The sequence below is a fragment of the Manacus vitellinus genome, unplaced genomic scaffold (genome assembly GCF_001715985.3).
Source record: "Manacus vitellinus isolate BGI_N305 unplaced genomic scaffold, ASM171598v3 scaffold_11_pilon, whole genome shotgun sequence".
NCBI lineage: Eukaryota > Metazoa > Chordata > Aves > Passeriformes > Pipridae > Manacus > Manacus vitellinus.
In genome coordinates this window covers 15873401-15889331 of record NW_021938895.1, presented here as the reverse complement: position 1 = coordinate 15889331, position 15931 = coordinate 15873401, and the positions used below count along the sequence as shown (strand labels likewise).

Genomic DNA, 15931 nt, shown 5'->3' with positions numbered 1-15931 from the left:
TTTTTAATTCTTGTGATTACATTGTTGGAAAATTTGTAGAGTTTGCATATGCATATCTAGTCAGTTTTAAAATTCTAAAACCAAGTTTTCTATGGTTTGAAATTCTGAAATTACCTACTGAATACAACAGATTTTTACTATTCTTACTAATCCACAATATTGAGTAGAATCTTCCACTGTAAACCTAAAAACTGGATTAGATGGAGCCGTGAAATACATGAGAGGGGAACAATGGAACTCCCAGCCAGGTCTTGGAAAGCGTAGTGTATGTTTGCATGCAACACTGCAGTAGTGAGTCTTTTAACTCTCGATTTACATCATGTGCACAGATAGCCAAGGAGCGAATTCCAAATCTGATCTGTTTGGCATCTATCAGGCTATGCAGACTGTGTTTGTTTGTCTGTGATTTTTGGAGCTCAGAAGCCTGATGATATATTTCTTCTACTCCAACTAGGCAAATGTCCTGAAGTCCAATGAATTTACTGCTTTGGGAAGCATTCTTACTTCCTGTAACAGTGCTTTGTAAAATAAAATAGTAGCATTTTCCAGGCTAATTAATTAATTCTGGAAAATACTCTGAAGCTTGTATTACAAAACTAATGAGTTACACTTACATCTGCTTTCATTGCATCAATCTGGCATTATTGCTCAAGAACACAGAGCCTAATCCTGGCTGTTTTCAAAAATGCTGGGTTTGTAGATTATAGAAGTGAAAAACAGACAAGGTGCCTTTTATAGCATTTTACTGCAGAAATTAATTACAGAATTTTTATTATAGAAGTCAAAGGCTGAGTCAAAAAATTCTTCATATCAGGATCAAATAAATATTTATTAGTTTGACATATTGAATACTTTGTCCCATGTCACCATTTCATCATCTTACAATGTTCTTAGACGTATTTAGGCTTTCCCAGAAGTTATTAAAATATTTAAGCATTGACATTTTCTTACACAGGAAACTGTTTTCTTATATTTGGGTTAATCCTTTGAAAAAATATGCCTCAAAACCCACTACAGACTTCAATTCTGTGTATAATAGATAATAAAGTTACCCCTAAAACCAAAATAAATACCTATTCCATATAAGAATTTAACATTTAGTCTTCACTGGCAATCTCTCTTCCAACACCTTGCAAGAGGATGGGCTGCAAGGTGGGGAATGGGAGAGCAAAGTCCCTCCCACTGTAAGGAAGGATCAGTTTCATGACCACTTGAGGAACCTGAACACATATAAGTAAGTCTATGGGGCCTGATGAGATGCATCCCAGAGTCCTGAGAGAATTGGCTGATTGAGTTGCCGAACCACTCTCCATGATATCTGAAATTTCATGTCAGTAGGGTGAAGTCCCAGATGACTGGAAAAAGGGAAACACTGCACCCATTTTTAAACAGGATATAAAGGAGGAACCCAGGAACTACCTACATGTCAACCTCACCTCTGTTCCTGGGAAGATCATGGAACAGATCCTCCTAGAAGCTGTGATAAGGCACTTGGAGGACAGGGAGGTGATTTGAGACAGCCAGCATGCCTTCACAGAGGGCAAGTCCTGCCTGACCAACCCTATAGCCTTCTATGGTAAGGTGACTACATCAGGGAACAAGGAAGGGCTCCAGGTGTTATTTATCTAGACTTCTGGAATGCCTTTCACACAGTCCCCCACAACATCCTCCTGTCTAAATTGGAGGGAGATGGATTTGATGGGTGGACTGTCCAGCTGATAAGGAATTCGTTGGATGGTTGGATCCAGAGGATAGTAGTCAATGGCTCAGTGTTCCAATGGACATCACTGACAAGTGGTGTCCCCCAGAGGTCTGTACTGTACTGTTTAATGTCTTCATCAGTGACATAAACTTGATGAGTGTGCCCTCAGCAAGTTTGCAGAAAACACCAAGTTGTGTGGTGTGGTTGATGTACCTGAAGGACAGAATGCCATCCAGAGGGACCTGGACAAGCTTGAGAAGTGGGCCCGTGGGAACTTCAGGGGGTTCAGCAAAACCAAGTGCCAGGTCCTTTACCTGGGTCAAGATAATCCCCAGTATCAATACAGGCTGGGGAATGAATGGATTGAGAGCAGCCCTGTCAAGAAGAAATTGGGGGTGCTGGTGGATGAGAGGCTGGACATGACCCAGCAATGTGCACCTGCAGCCCAGAAAGCCAAACATATCCTGGGCTGCATCTAAAATAGAGTGCCAGAAGGTCAGGGGAGTTGATTCTGCTCCTCTGTTCTGCTCGAGAGCCCCACCTAGAGTGATGCATCCTGTTCAAGAAGGACATGGATCTGTTCTAACAGATCCAGAAGAGGGCCACAAAGATGATCAAAGGGATGGAACACCTCTCCTATAGGAAAGATATAGAGAGGGGGAGCTGTTCAGCCTAGAGAAGAGAAGGCTCCAGGGTGACCTTATTGCAGCCTTCCAGTATGTAAAAGGGGGCCTATAAGAATGATTGGGACAAACTATGTAGCAAGACCTGTTGTGATAGGACAAGGGGTAATAATTTTAAACTGAAAGAGGATTGATTCAGATTAGCCCTAAGGAAGAAGTTTTTTCACATTGAGGGTGGTAAAGCCCTGGCACAGGTTTCCCAGAGAGGCAGGGGATGCCCCATGGCTGGAAACATTCAAGGTCAGGTTAGTCTCTGAGCAACCTGATCTAGTTGAAGATGTCCCTGCTTATTGCAGTGAGGTTGACCTAAATGACATTTAAGCTCCCTTTAAACCTCAACTATTGTATAATTTTATGATTTAATTACTTTCTTTGCCTTGGCTTTTAATTATTAATTAGACTGATATGAAAAACAGGTGATTATGAGTGTCAGGGGAAAAGGTATTTAATTTGGATATCCTTTGTTGCATGAATTGTCTACTGCAAGTACTTTAGTAACAATTAAAAGTTTTTTCTTATCAGTTTGGGCACATATAATAAGTTTAGGTGAAAAAAGGAAGACATACTCTCCCTCAATTTTTAAGAAGTATTGAGGACAGTCATACAACCTACATAATTTGATTTCCTAAATAAACAGGCTAGTATCCATAAACTGCCTAGATATTCAGTGCAGAAAATTATTCTATTCCAGAGAGCTGTTCAAATGTGAAACTTGATATCAACACTTTCAATCATCCTTTATAGGAGCCACTTTTGCTGTCTTGACTTGCCTCTTAGCATATCGTCTAAAGTAGGTGTCTAAAGTTAGGCGATACAAATCTATCCCACTTTTTCCATTCCTAATATAAATAGAAGGGATGATACAATTAGGACCCTAATTTCAGAAGCTGAAAATTTAAGATAGAACTGATAAAAACAAACACTGGATTTTTCTCTGCCAAAAAGTGAGAAAAAATAAGTTTATAATGAATTTTGGCAGATCAAGGAAATAAAACTAACAAACGTAAAAATATTAAAGGAGCAAATATGAACAATTCAAAATTTATAGGTCCTGTGAAAATTTGCTTTAAAAACAAGCAAATTATGAATCTTTCATATATATATTTCACAAAGTCATGATATAAAACTTGGCGAAAGTAACTGAAAGCAGAAGAGGTCTTGTTCTGTCCTAGGTTAATGGAGCCTATTAATGTCAGTTACATGTTTGTACGGATCTGAATAGCTCTTATTAATGCAATTGATTTAAAATTTAGAGAACGGATAACCTTAAGAGATTGAAGGTCACTTGAAGAGCTGCCTTGAAGTAAAATTGGTGATAACTGAAAATTTATCTTTGCTTCTGAGCGCGGACATTCCTGAAGAATTAAGCAGTTTCATTAATGTGTTGCCTGTGGTGAGTTTTCTTCATTGCCTTTAGAGTCCAACTTAATCATTCATAAAGGGACAAGGCTGGATGTGGATAGGTTTCATTCAGATTATTTTTTCATAGGACGTTAGCAATCTAGGATTCAGGGTCATCAAGAACATAAAAAATTACTTTGCTAAACCGAGCTTTCTTTGTTTTTCATATTGCCCCTAACTGGTTTTCCTGGAAGCTGAATCTCCAGACCGTGAGGAATTCTGTAGGCATCTAGATAAAGAAAATCAGAAAGGACTAAGGTTCTTGGGTCTAAACCAGTTGTATTTAAGTGTCTCTTTGCCAAAAGATGTCAAACAAACATGGTGTGATTCTTGGGGTGGTCCTGTGCAGGGCTGTAAGTTGGACTTCAGTGATCCTTATGGATCCCTTCCAACTCAGAGTATTCTAGGATTCTATGACTTTGTCCTATGACTGTTATTCAAATTTGGAGGTAAGGAAAGGTAGTAGTAGTTGTAGTTATTATTAACATATTTATACTGTTAAAATAAATGGTACCAGTTCATGAAGCTAATTGGCATTGTCTAGCTAATTCCACACTTTTAAATTCTTTTCGTCCACCAAAGCAGGGTGTCTGCATTCAAACTGCCTATTGGAAATTATTTCCAACAGTGCTAAAATCCCAGACTGTCCATTGGAATTGTTTGGAGAGTTCTAGTTATCCCAGGACATGTCATGCTAATTATTCTATGTCAAGGACTACAAGGTCTTAAGAAATACGTAGGGATTACACAAATCTGAAAGGTGTTAAGTAAGTACCACTGCTGAAGTCAGGTGCTAAGTGTTTATGTAACCTGTGTTGATGATGAAACACACAGCATCTATGCATCATAACTTTTGTTTCTGCTTAGTATAATTTGTTATAATACTCTAGAGATTATTTGAAAGCACTTTATTCTGTGTTATCGGATTTGGGACTCAATTTTCAAAAAACACACGCTGCTGAATTGCTCTTTATTTTTTATTAAAGCAAATTAGGCATAGGTAAAAATACTTGCAAGATTTCTTATTTTGTTTCCTGGATTTTTTATATTTTTAAGACTAAAACTTTTATCATGATTATTTCAGGGAATTTGTGTCTCACAGGTGGCATCTCAAAAGATAAGGGAAGGGCAAACGTCATGACTGTTAATGAATAAAGAAAGAGAAGTTGGATAGTTAGAGACTAGTCAATTTGACTTCAATCTGTATAAAGAAATTTGAAATAAAACAAAATATGTATGTGGAGCAGCAAGATAACAAATGAATAACCACCCTGAAAGATTTGTCAATAATAAATAGTGTCAAACAATCTAATTTTCTCCTGTGATCATGTAATGTATCTTGTGAATGTGTGCTGCAACAGATCTTGATATCAGCAAGGTTTATGACAATTCTTGACATTACAATATTTTAAACAGTATTATATGGATTTGGTTGTACAGATTTTGTTGCATAATCCAATAATAGATATAAATTGTTCACTTTGAAAACTGGCATACTGTAGAAGTGCTGAAGAGGTCTGACCTGGATCCAGTTCCCCTGAATACTGCCTTTATCTATACCTTTCAAAATATGCCATCTAACACTTGCTTTGGAAAAAAAACCAAAAAATTACTAAAGCTCCCTCAAGATGTACTTCTCTTTGCTTTCTTAATTTGTTATTGTTCCATTGTACCTCATGGCACAACACTGGTTGCTAACTTGCAGGTCAAGCTGGCGTCTCTTGTAGATTCTTATCCCACTTTAATTACGTAAGCGTAACCGTCCGTTCTGACATGTCATACATAGAGATCTCCTTGATTTTCTTTCTTCAGTTCCCTCTGCAGTGTTTTGCATCATTTACTTTTCATACCTATTTAATTTAAAGTACTATATACAAAATGTACTGACTGCTTTATTAAATTCAATACATGCTAAGTTTCTAGTCTTTGCAGCACCCAGATGCTCTATTGCTGTAGAAAATCAATAAGTGTAAATAAGAACTTTCATTTATCTGCTGTGATTGGATTACATTTTGTTAGTGACTTGTTTTATCTCGTCGTAATGAATGCCATTGCTCATTTTCTTCCTACTGGAACTTTTGGAAAGTGTGTTAGAACATGTTAGAAACTTAATAATACATCAATGGTATATGGGTAGTTTTCCATGTAGCTTTGAATGGCAGTGAAAGCAATGCTGAGAATGGGACAGTTTGTAGTGTTGTGCCTTATCAGTGCTCCTAAACACTTCAAATGGAAGGTTTTGATCCAAATAACTGAACAGTTTTTGTCCCAGGACTAATATTCCCACCCACGTACTAAGATCCAATTAAACTCTCAGTAACCCATGTATGATGATGATGATGATGATGATGATGATGATGATGATGATTAAGTACCAACACTTGTTTGCTTTTGTGGAACTGAATAATTATTATTTCTCCATTTCTGTGGTCTAAACAACCATTAAATAAACCAGTCAATAAGAAAGTTGTGTGGAAAGAAATTAAAAATATATATATTTTTTTATATATATCTGTTAAAAATACATAATTTTATTATTTTATCAGTATATGCATAAGTTAATCAAACACTGTTTCTGATAAATAAAATTCTTTTGTTTTCATTCTTTACTTTTTGGGGACTTTGTATAGGCAATTTTATGGACAAATATACATTTGGAATTCTCTTTTCTTTAAATTTTTTTCTCACAAGTATTTTGTAATTGTTTCCCTCTCTTTATTTGTATAGTGTACTTGCTTTTGTTATTTTAATTTTAATTTCTCGTTTCTTTTTTTCCTTAATAAATTCTTTCTCTTTTTAAATATCTTTTGCTTAGTCTTTTCCTCTTCCTCTTTCATATTCATTAGCACTTACTTTTCAGGTTGCCATAATAAGTGGTGTCAATTTGCAAGTCAGCAACTATGACTTTAGAAATGTAAAGGAAAATATAGTACTGGTCATGTGCTGTGATTTGAACATCATTCTTTTTGTTTGTATTATTTGATATTATATTACCACCCTAATAAACGGAATATATAATATAAATTGTAATAGAATATAAACAATAATGTAGTATATTTTGTTAAAGTGCTGAGGTTTCTGAATATACTGTTTTGACACTTTTACTGACTGCTGTAGAAACAATCTTTTAGTGAAAGTTATTAAATTTACAGAATAGCAAATAAGAACTGGAAGGGCTACTGTATTTATTGTACTGTTTCTTAGATCTCCTTAAAATGTTAATGCAGTATAGAGAAGGATTGTCTGGCTCAACATAGTGATTTATTATTAATTTATTGATAAATTGATTGATGAGACATAACTGAGACATTAAATACCAACATTAGAAAACAATGTGTGAGGTTTTCATGATATAAGAGTATAAGCATTCATCTATACTATTAGCTAGTGCTTTGACATATCTGCCCCTGTGTAAATCATTACTGCCTGTAGGTGTAACCTTAATTGAAAATAAGCAAGCTTATCAGCAAGAATCGTACATTCGGATTGGTGACTCAGTCTAGATTTAAATACGTGTTTCATGAGCAGTATTTTCCTCTTAAAGTATGCCAAATGGAACCTAGAATGTTTTTCGCTTGTTGTTTTTCATGGGTAGCTACATTCACTATATTCTGCTACCGCGCTATGACATTATTCCTTTATAAATTTGCATGCTACCTCAAAGAGGAAGCATGCAGTTTTACTTCTTAATTTTATTTTTTCTTAGCATTAATTTTTCTGAAAAATAAAGGTATGCATTGTAACATGTTAAAGTTTTGTAACCACTGAATTTGACATCTAATTCTATGAGAACCTAGATAAAGTGTATATGAAAAAAATATATAAACTCTGAAAGACGATAAGTGCAGCAAAGACTTTGTTAACAGTGGCAAACATGAACCTAGAGAAAGCTGTTTGATTTGATATATCTAGTGATTTGTTCAGGTTTATTTCTTCAGAGGTACATGGAATAGAAATGTCAGTATATCCAAGTTTTGACACTGCTATAGATAATATAGGATCATGGTTTTTATAAACTGCCTGCTGAAAGTACTTCTGTACACATAGGTTTCTGCTGGCTCAAGCGAGAGTCTGCTTTGAGATACATAGGTGGCTTTTAAAACTGTGATTATTTCAGATAAGATTCAGACTACCAGGACTGTAAGTTTAATTCTCTTCAGGGACTTCTGACACACTGCCACAATACTATATGCTTCAGGAATATGCAAGTGGTGGGAAGGCAAATGTGAAGGGTATGACGCATCCCATTCTAATAAAACCACTCTTATGATCCACTTAAAAATAGAGTTTTAATGTTCAATTATTTTCTTTTACAGGTCATACATATGGGATGGGTAAATGAGAGACTTGAAGGAACTGATTCATCTCAACTCTACAAATTCAAGTTTCTGGCACTGAAGGGTTCGTCCTTCTATATTTTCAGCACTCCACCGGTAAAAAATTAATATTTTTGTGGTAGTTTCATTGTAAATGGATACATGTCTGGGTTTGTCTGGGTTTGTCTTCCTTTATCAAGTGAAGTTGTCAGCTGAGATTTCAAAATAAGTTAAAGCCAGAGATGCCACTGAATTTCAATAAGCTTTAGAAATTTAGCCTCTTTCAAGGTCCTCTGAAAATCTTACTGTACCTGGATAGTTTAAAGAATTCCTGATAGGGAGTGTTTTGCTTTTTGAAGTTGCCAAGGTCAGGTTTTTCTTTAGGTGGTTATGATACCAATTTTACCACCAAAAAGGCGCAGAGAACTGCTCAGAGACAAAAGTTAGTCTTTAAGCAGCGAGGTATATTTATTAGGCAATGTTGGAGAGCAGCCGGCTCGCGCTGGACAAAACTGCTCTGCCTCTCCAGTGAATTTACAGGTTTTTATACCATTTTTACAGGTGATTGCAACATGTTTACATTAATATTCATATAATTGCAACATCTGATTACAATATTCATAATAGGCGGAGTCTGGGCGGAGTCGGGGTCTTCAATCTGGGGAGAATTCAGGAGGGTCGTTCCTGTTTCTTCATCCTTTGGTGGTCGTTTTTACTCCTCTTCCTCAGCTGAACTTTTCAACTTTCTTGATTTTGGCAGACTTAAAGGTGTATTTTGCAAGATTCTTGGACCCAAGTCTTATTTTGCCCCCTTATCTTACTCAGGTTGTGTGTGTGTGTGCATTCTTTCAGTGTACAGTACCATCTAACCTCTATCCTAAGTTCTGGCAGTGCATCCTAGCTAAGTATTGGCAAGGTTCTTTGTGCTTTCATTTATACTTATATTTTTATATTCTGCTTATATTTTTATATTCTACTTATTCCTATATTCTGCTTAGAATGATTTTAGCTCTCTACCTGTTTTCTAGGTCTTGTCTGGCTTCAGTTAGGCCTAATGTTTCTTACCTTATTTATTCTAAGGAATTTGTATATGAGTTGGTATTTGTATATGAGTTGGCAGTTACTCTGTTTTCTTAAAGACAAAATACATCATGAAATAAACACCACAAATACTTGTGGATTTTTCACACAGGCAGGGGATTAAAGTATTACAGAGAATCCAATGCTAAGTGTATAGCCTGAAAAAGTCTTGCTTGGGTAATTTACGTACCTAGTAACAAGAATTCTGTTTCACAGATGACGTACCTAATACTTTTCTAAAAATTAGTTTAAAAGAATGAAACAGAAATGAGCTGTAGAATTCTACACTGTTAGAGAAGAGTGACCTATACTTACCACATGGTAATGTTTAATCCCTTCTTTCTTTTTTTCTCTGGAGAATCTTTGCTTTAAACAAATGAAAAAGAATAAAATGTGTAATTAGAATGCCATTTCAATTATACAACTTGCTTACAGTTTTTCTCAGAAGATGGTCAGTCTCACAGTTTTGTCTGGTGATCCAAAGAAAATCTGACCCTTTATATGTGTACTGTCTACAGTACCTTTGAGAAGCACATACTTTTCAAAAGTTATTTATGAACCTCAATGAAATGCTATAAGTAAAATTTTCCCCTCTCTAGATTGAAATTCTTAATCCAGTGATTCCTATCAACTTCAAGCATTTTAAAATAGCCAGTAATATTCCTTTTAAAATGAGACAAGACATTTGAGAAAATCAGGGGTTCTCCCCCTCTAAAACTTGGGGTTTTAATATGTTAAGCCGAGGAACTAAAATTTGAGTAAATTACTACCATCCAATTAAAATGTAAAAACAGTGCAGAAATATTAAACAAATAATTAACACACCCCATGAATGCTTTTCCTCTATAAATTTTAACCTATTTTTAAGATACATTTTTGATATAACTAGAACTATCCATCTACATGATACTAACAACTTCAGAATAAACAACTTCATTTACCATGTTCAGTATTCTGTTAAGAACAGACAAGGGAGGATGACTGGTGGTGTTAGTACAATGTTACTTAACAGAATCTGATACACTTTGCCATGTTTCTGCACAATTTATTTTTTTTTTGTAGAAACAGTGGCTTTCAAAAACATGAACAAAAGGGACCCCTTTGGTCAATGTGTTATGTCATCCCAATACTATGATACACCAGTAAGTGTCACAGTCTTTAAGTCATAAAAGCTGTTGACCAGTTTTGTTGCTTTTTAATCGTTCTGCAGATGGTTTTTATCAGAGGGAAAAAAAACCAAACAAAACCTCCAAACAAACAAACAAGCAAAAACCAAAAAGAACCCCAGCAACCACCCACCTGAAGAATTCAAACACAGATCGAAGACACACTTTGAAGCTGATTATCAGTCTCCTGAGGGCACCTTGAGCCCTGGCTTTTGCTGACCCCCTTCCCTGGGGCTCACCCCAACCTTCCCACAGCCCAGGATCCCATTGCAGCCCCACCAGTGCAGCAGGGCCAGTCTCCAGCTTAACAACCCTGTCCTGCCCAGCCATGAGCCCCAGTGAGCCAGGGCCACCCAGGAGCCCATGTCTAGGCCTGGCCTCAGCCCATCCCTGCTCCCAAGGAGATGCCTGGTGCCCAGAGTTGGGGATGTCCCAGTCCCCCTGGCTGCCATGCTCCTGGCTGGGACATGTACTGGGCCTGGCTGGGATGGAGGTCACTCTCTTCATAGCAGCCCGTGTGGCAGTGGGTTTCTTGTTTGTGGCCAAGGCGGTGCTAACACACCAGTGTTTGGGCTAATACTGAACAGTGCTTGTACAGCCTTTCTGTTGCAAGCTGTTGCACCCCCCAGCAAGCAGCCTGGGGGTGGGCAAGGCAGGGAGTGGGGGGGAGACACAGCCAGGACAGCTGACCCAAATAGGCCAAAAGGGATATCACATACCATAAGACATCATGCTCTGTGATAAAAAATGGGGATTTGGTCTTCAAAAGTAACCATTGGCTGGGCATTGGTCTGCCTTGGATGAGCAGTGTGCAATCACCTTTGCTTCAATTGATTTCTTTTTCTTTCCATCACTTATTAAACTGTCTTTATCTTACCTCAAGAATTTTTCTTAATTTTGCTCTTCCTATTGTCTCCCTCACCCCATGGCAGGGGACAGGGAGTTAGTGAGCAGCTGTGGGTGTGTTTAGCTGTTGGACGGGATCAGCCCACTGCAGGGTGATGGGATGGGAATTAGCTGGCAAGGACCCTACCCTGACGGACCTCAAGGGAGCTCCGATGGCATCCAGGGAGCCACCAATCCACGCTGTGCCCTGACACTGGTTCCATGTCACATGTCCCAGCTCTGTAGCTGTGCATAGACCTCTTTCACAATTTCTAGAGATACTTAATGAATCAATGTAGCATATGAGAGTATCAATGTAGTGTACACAGAGCAGATGACCTATAAGTTCTACACTTATTCTTATCTGTAACTTTACTACTGCCTGTAAAGGGCTCTAGTAGAATTTCCACTCTTTTTAATTCCATTGTGTGTAAAAGATGACGTGAATGTAAATGCAAATGCAGCTGCTAGCTTTCATAAGAATGGATAACATAGTTACCCATGAGCAAAAATAAAGAAAATTGTGGAAAAATGTGGGTATTATAATATGAAAGAAATCACTATGGCAAGTAATATTCTATTTATACATTATTTCTGCGATATCTCAGATGCTGTTTCCAAAAATGTAGAAGCTTTACCATAGGAGTATGTATCAAGAATGATGTGATTAACAGAGAATGGTCTTTCTGCATCCCTGAAGAGGCTTATCTGACTGTATTTAAGATATTTACAGATTTCATTTACAGATTGCTATATTACAATTGTGACACATTTCTGAAAGCTGCATATCTGAAAAACACCATTGAACAAATAGAAATTATTCTTTTAATATGCAAGCAGTATTTTATTACATTCTAAAAGTATCTGTATAATTCCTGACAATTTTCAGATATTGAAAATGTCCTGAATTTTTATTCTAGTAGAAATTGAGGAGAAAGTATTCAAAATTGTCATTCAAAATAGAACTATTTTATATGTCATTGAAAATTTCCAGAAAAAAAAAATTGAATAGTTTGTTTTTATGGAATATGGGCTATATGCAGGAGATGTTTATAGTGTTTCATTTTTTATGTCTTCCTCGTAGTTCATTAGAGTTTTTCAATTAAAGTCTTCAAACAACCGTATCTTTGGATCTACTGTGTAACCCTTATATTAGAAAACTATCTTTTTCAATGTGATTAAATAAATAGCACTGAAGTGATTTACATGAAGGCAACTAGGCAATCACTGCATGTGCTGCTTGGAGTTTTAAGAAAAGAACAAATATGAGAATAATATGAAAATAACAGAAGTAGTTCTACCTTTGACAGACAGTACAGAGAAGAGAAGATTGCATGATGTAATTCACTCAAACAGTGTTTTAATATTAGAGAGTACTGCTGTGTAAGTTCTAAATACTGGTAATTTACATTATGCATTATGTCAATGTAACATATTAGGAGAGAGGTGGCAATGATCTGAAGGGCATAGACTTGACCATGAATGCTTTTGGTGAACTTTCTAACTTTACACCCAAGTCTTTATCTTGTTCACATATTTGCCAGATCTGACTGCACTGTAGTGTGTGTTTTGCACTATGCAGTTTTGAGTTGATTTGGGCGTCTTTGGATTCTTATAATGCCATGTCATAATTCATCTCAGGAACATGTCTTACTTTCTTCTTTTCCTTTTTAATATCTTCTAATTTTGTTTTTAATTATTTTTGCTTCATTTTCTTTTTCCATTGAGGAGTGAAGAAAATAGTGAAACTAATTACTGTTTAACTAGACGTTACTTCTCCCTAGACCTTTCTAGTACTTTTAGGCAGATAGGATACTTCTGCTTAATTCTCAGATAATGCAGCATCCTCTGTATTTCAGTAGTAAATATTATAGACACTGTGATCTTTTTTCCCTTAAGTTTTATTCTTTAAATTTATTCATTGTTTTTTTAATATTTTGAGGGGCTCTGGAGAATTCTAGAATCAGATTCAGTGTTCAGAGAAAATCGAAGAGTATGTTATGTTCATTTTGACTTTAGCAAGTTTTGAAGTGTGACTCTTTTACGTTCACACCATGTTTCTTTATTTAATGGTGAGCTCTGAACAGGCATGAGAGTCTTTTATACCTATTTTATAATAACAGAACTCTTGCCTAGGGAGTAACTTCTTGAGTTTGTTGTTTACTGCATGTGTTTGTTAAAATTAGTTTACTCTTTTCTCTCTATTTTAAACCATGACTTTTTAAGAAAAGCCAGTGATTAACACACACATTTAAAACTAAGTATATTTGGAATATGAGCATGAACTGATGCCGAGATCACCTGGTCTAACTAAGTAAAACTAGATTTTACTAATTTATTTATTTTCAGAACTTACTGTAATGCCATTTTTTAAAACATGAGGAAATTGCAGAAACTCATGCTAAAGTAAAAAGTACTTCTGCACCACTTGGAACTTCTATAACTCTACATGCTTATTTCAGTCTCTCATTATGTGCTTAAAATTGTAACTTCACATTCCTATTTTTATATCTTTGTTCATTTTTTGTTATCTTTTTGATCAGCTCTGTTTTATCTGTTTAAAAATGTGTTATTTTTTATCTATTCTGAATATGCCTTTTTGAAACATTTTGTCAAATACTTCATAAAAAATAATTATATTGTCATGACGAAATAATCCCAAGAAACTGCAATTTATAGAACACCTACAGGAACAGTTCCAAGGGGAAATAATGAGAAGAACTATTTCATTACCTAAGAAATATACTTCAGGATCTCATTTATCTTAGTTACTTGTTACCCAGGTACTAAATATGTGATGATGGATAACCTACAATAAACTGAAACATTCTTTAAATCCAATGAAGGATAGTGCCCTTTTCATGAACTTTTCGGATTATTTCCAACTTTTCTCCTTGACTAGAAGTATATGATTATTCATGATTTTTTTAAAAAGCAATGCAGTCTATAATAATAACATTTTAGACTTAGACATACTATGATAGTTCTGATAAAACTATGAGTAATGTCTCTTTAGATTCTACTCTACTGTCTCTTTAGATTCTACTATTCCTTTGTAGTACGTTTGTTTTGCCTCCTTCAAATTCCTCTCGACATGTCATTTGTGTTCTAATCACCTTGCAATGATATTTAGACTGTTTCACTCTTTAAGTGTGGTAGCCTTTCTCTGACATACACAGTAAAACAGAATCTTGGCTTATATACAGTTATTATCATCACTAGCTATCTTTTCTGAAGAAGTCATAAGAGGTTACACAGCATCAAAAGATCAAAGAGATGCACAGGATAATGGGAAGAAGTCTGAGGTATTCAGAGTGAATTTAATGGCACAGCGGTGTCATCATTGTCCATCATTAATAGCAGCAAAGAATCTCAACAGTTTAAATAATCTTCAGGAATCAAAACAAATTATATGGGCAAATGAAAGTACATTCATGTCTCAAGAGTTTTTAGGTTATAGCCTGTGTCACTAAAGCCAAATTCATAAACAGCAGATTAAGTTGTGGTTTAGATTCTTGTCATTTTGTTACAATTCGGTTTAATGGTTTAGATTTGAAAAAAACCTGAAAATTAAACTTTAAAATAAATTTTAAAAAACCAAAACATGCTGATCTCCATGCAAATCATCAGGAACAATATTGGGTTTTATGGGTGAACTATGTGCTATTCTGAACACAGAGAAAAAGAATCTGTTATTGAATTTCATAGGTTTTTCCTAGTTAAGTTTCATCCACATAAGCCAGATGTTTTACAACAAAATTTTGCTTTACCTAAATAGTTTTAATTTGATTTTTTCACTTTTTTCCTTTTGGGTGGAAGGCAGGAACAGGACAAAGCTCTATCAGCTCTAGAATTTTAAAATATCCTAGTTGCTATTAGAGTTATCAAGACAGTAATTTCCATGTGCTAAAGACCTAAGAGTTACAACTTAGTCAAATTCTTCACATATCTCTGCAGCCATTCCTGCATTAGCATTCCCCAAGAGCTAGAATTTTGCTCTAAAATATATAAGCAAAAATAATGTGTATTCCCCTTGAATTTTTCCTGTGTATAAGTTCTTTTTTGCTTTCTTGAACTAAATAGGCTAGGTACTGTTTTCAAAAGAAAACAGATTATCACATTGTATCACAAAGTAGAATTTTGGTAAAAACTTTAAATGTCATTCTTACTGTCAAGTTTTAACAACCTGTCATGTCAACAGGATTAAGTAATAAAATCAAAAGAAAAGAAAAAATAGGTGTTTTTTATTATTAAACACATGGTTGACATGGTTCTTAATTTCAAATATTTCAGTTACATAGTCCTATTTAGAATAAATACTGAGTTTTTGCCTCTCTAATGCATGTAAACTCAGACCTGAATTTAGGAATACATCTTGTTCTCTTTGTTGCAAGATTTTTTTAAGATTGAGACATGACGCTGAATGACTTTGTGTTTGAAACTCTGAATTCTCTGTGTTAGCATCTTGAAAAATAAATATACTCATGTAACTTACCACAGAGATTGAAAAGAGCTTTCCATAATACTGGTAAAAAATTCAATTAAATTTTTTAGTATCTTTTAATTACACTAAGACTACTGTTTCTGTAAAAATTGAATAGTATTTGACAGTATTTTATAATGCTGGATATTAAGTGTAGCAATGTGCCTGTATTTAAGCATCCAGTAGAATAATGATGGGTGAAATCTTTTTAGTTT

General features: G+C 35.5%; 1 protein-coding gene across 1 annotated transcript in view; it reads left to right on the top strand.

Annotated features, from left to right (window-relative positions):
• Window positions 1–15931, top strand: part of SNTG2 (syntrophin gamma 2) — a 146177-nt gene that overhangs the window by 101759 nt on the left and 28487 nt on the right. The window contains exon 12 of the mRNA XM_018088882.1: window positions 8103–8219. Within this exon, the coding sequence (XP_017944371.1) occupies window positions 8103–8219 (117 nt within the window). The remainder of the gene's footprint in view (window positions 1–8102; window positions 8220–15931) is intronic.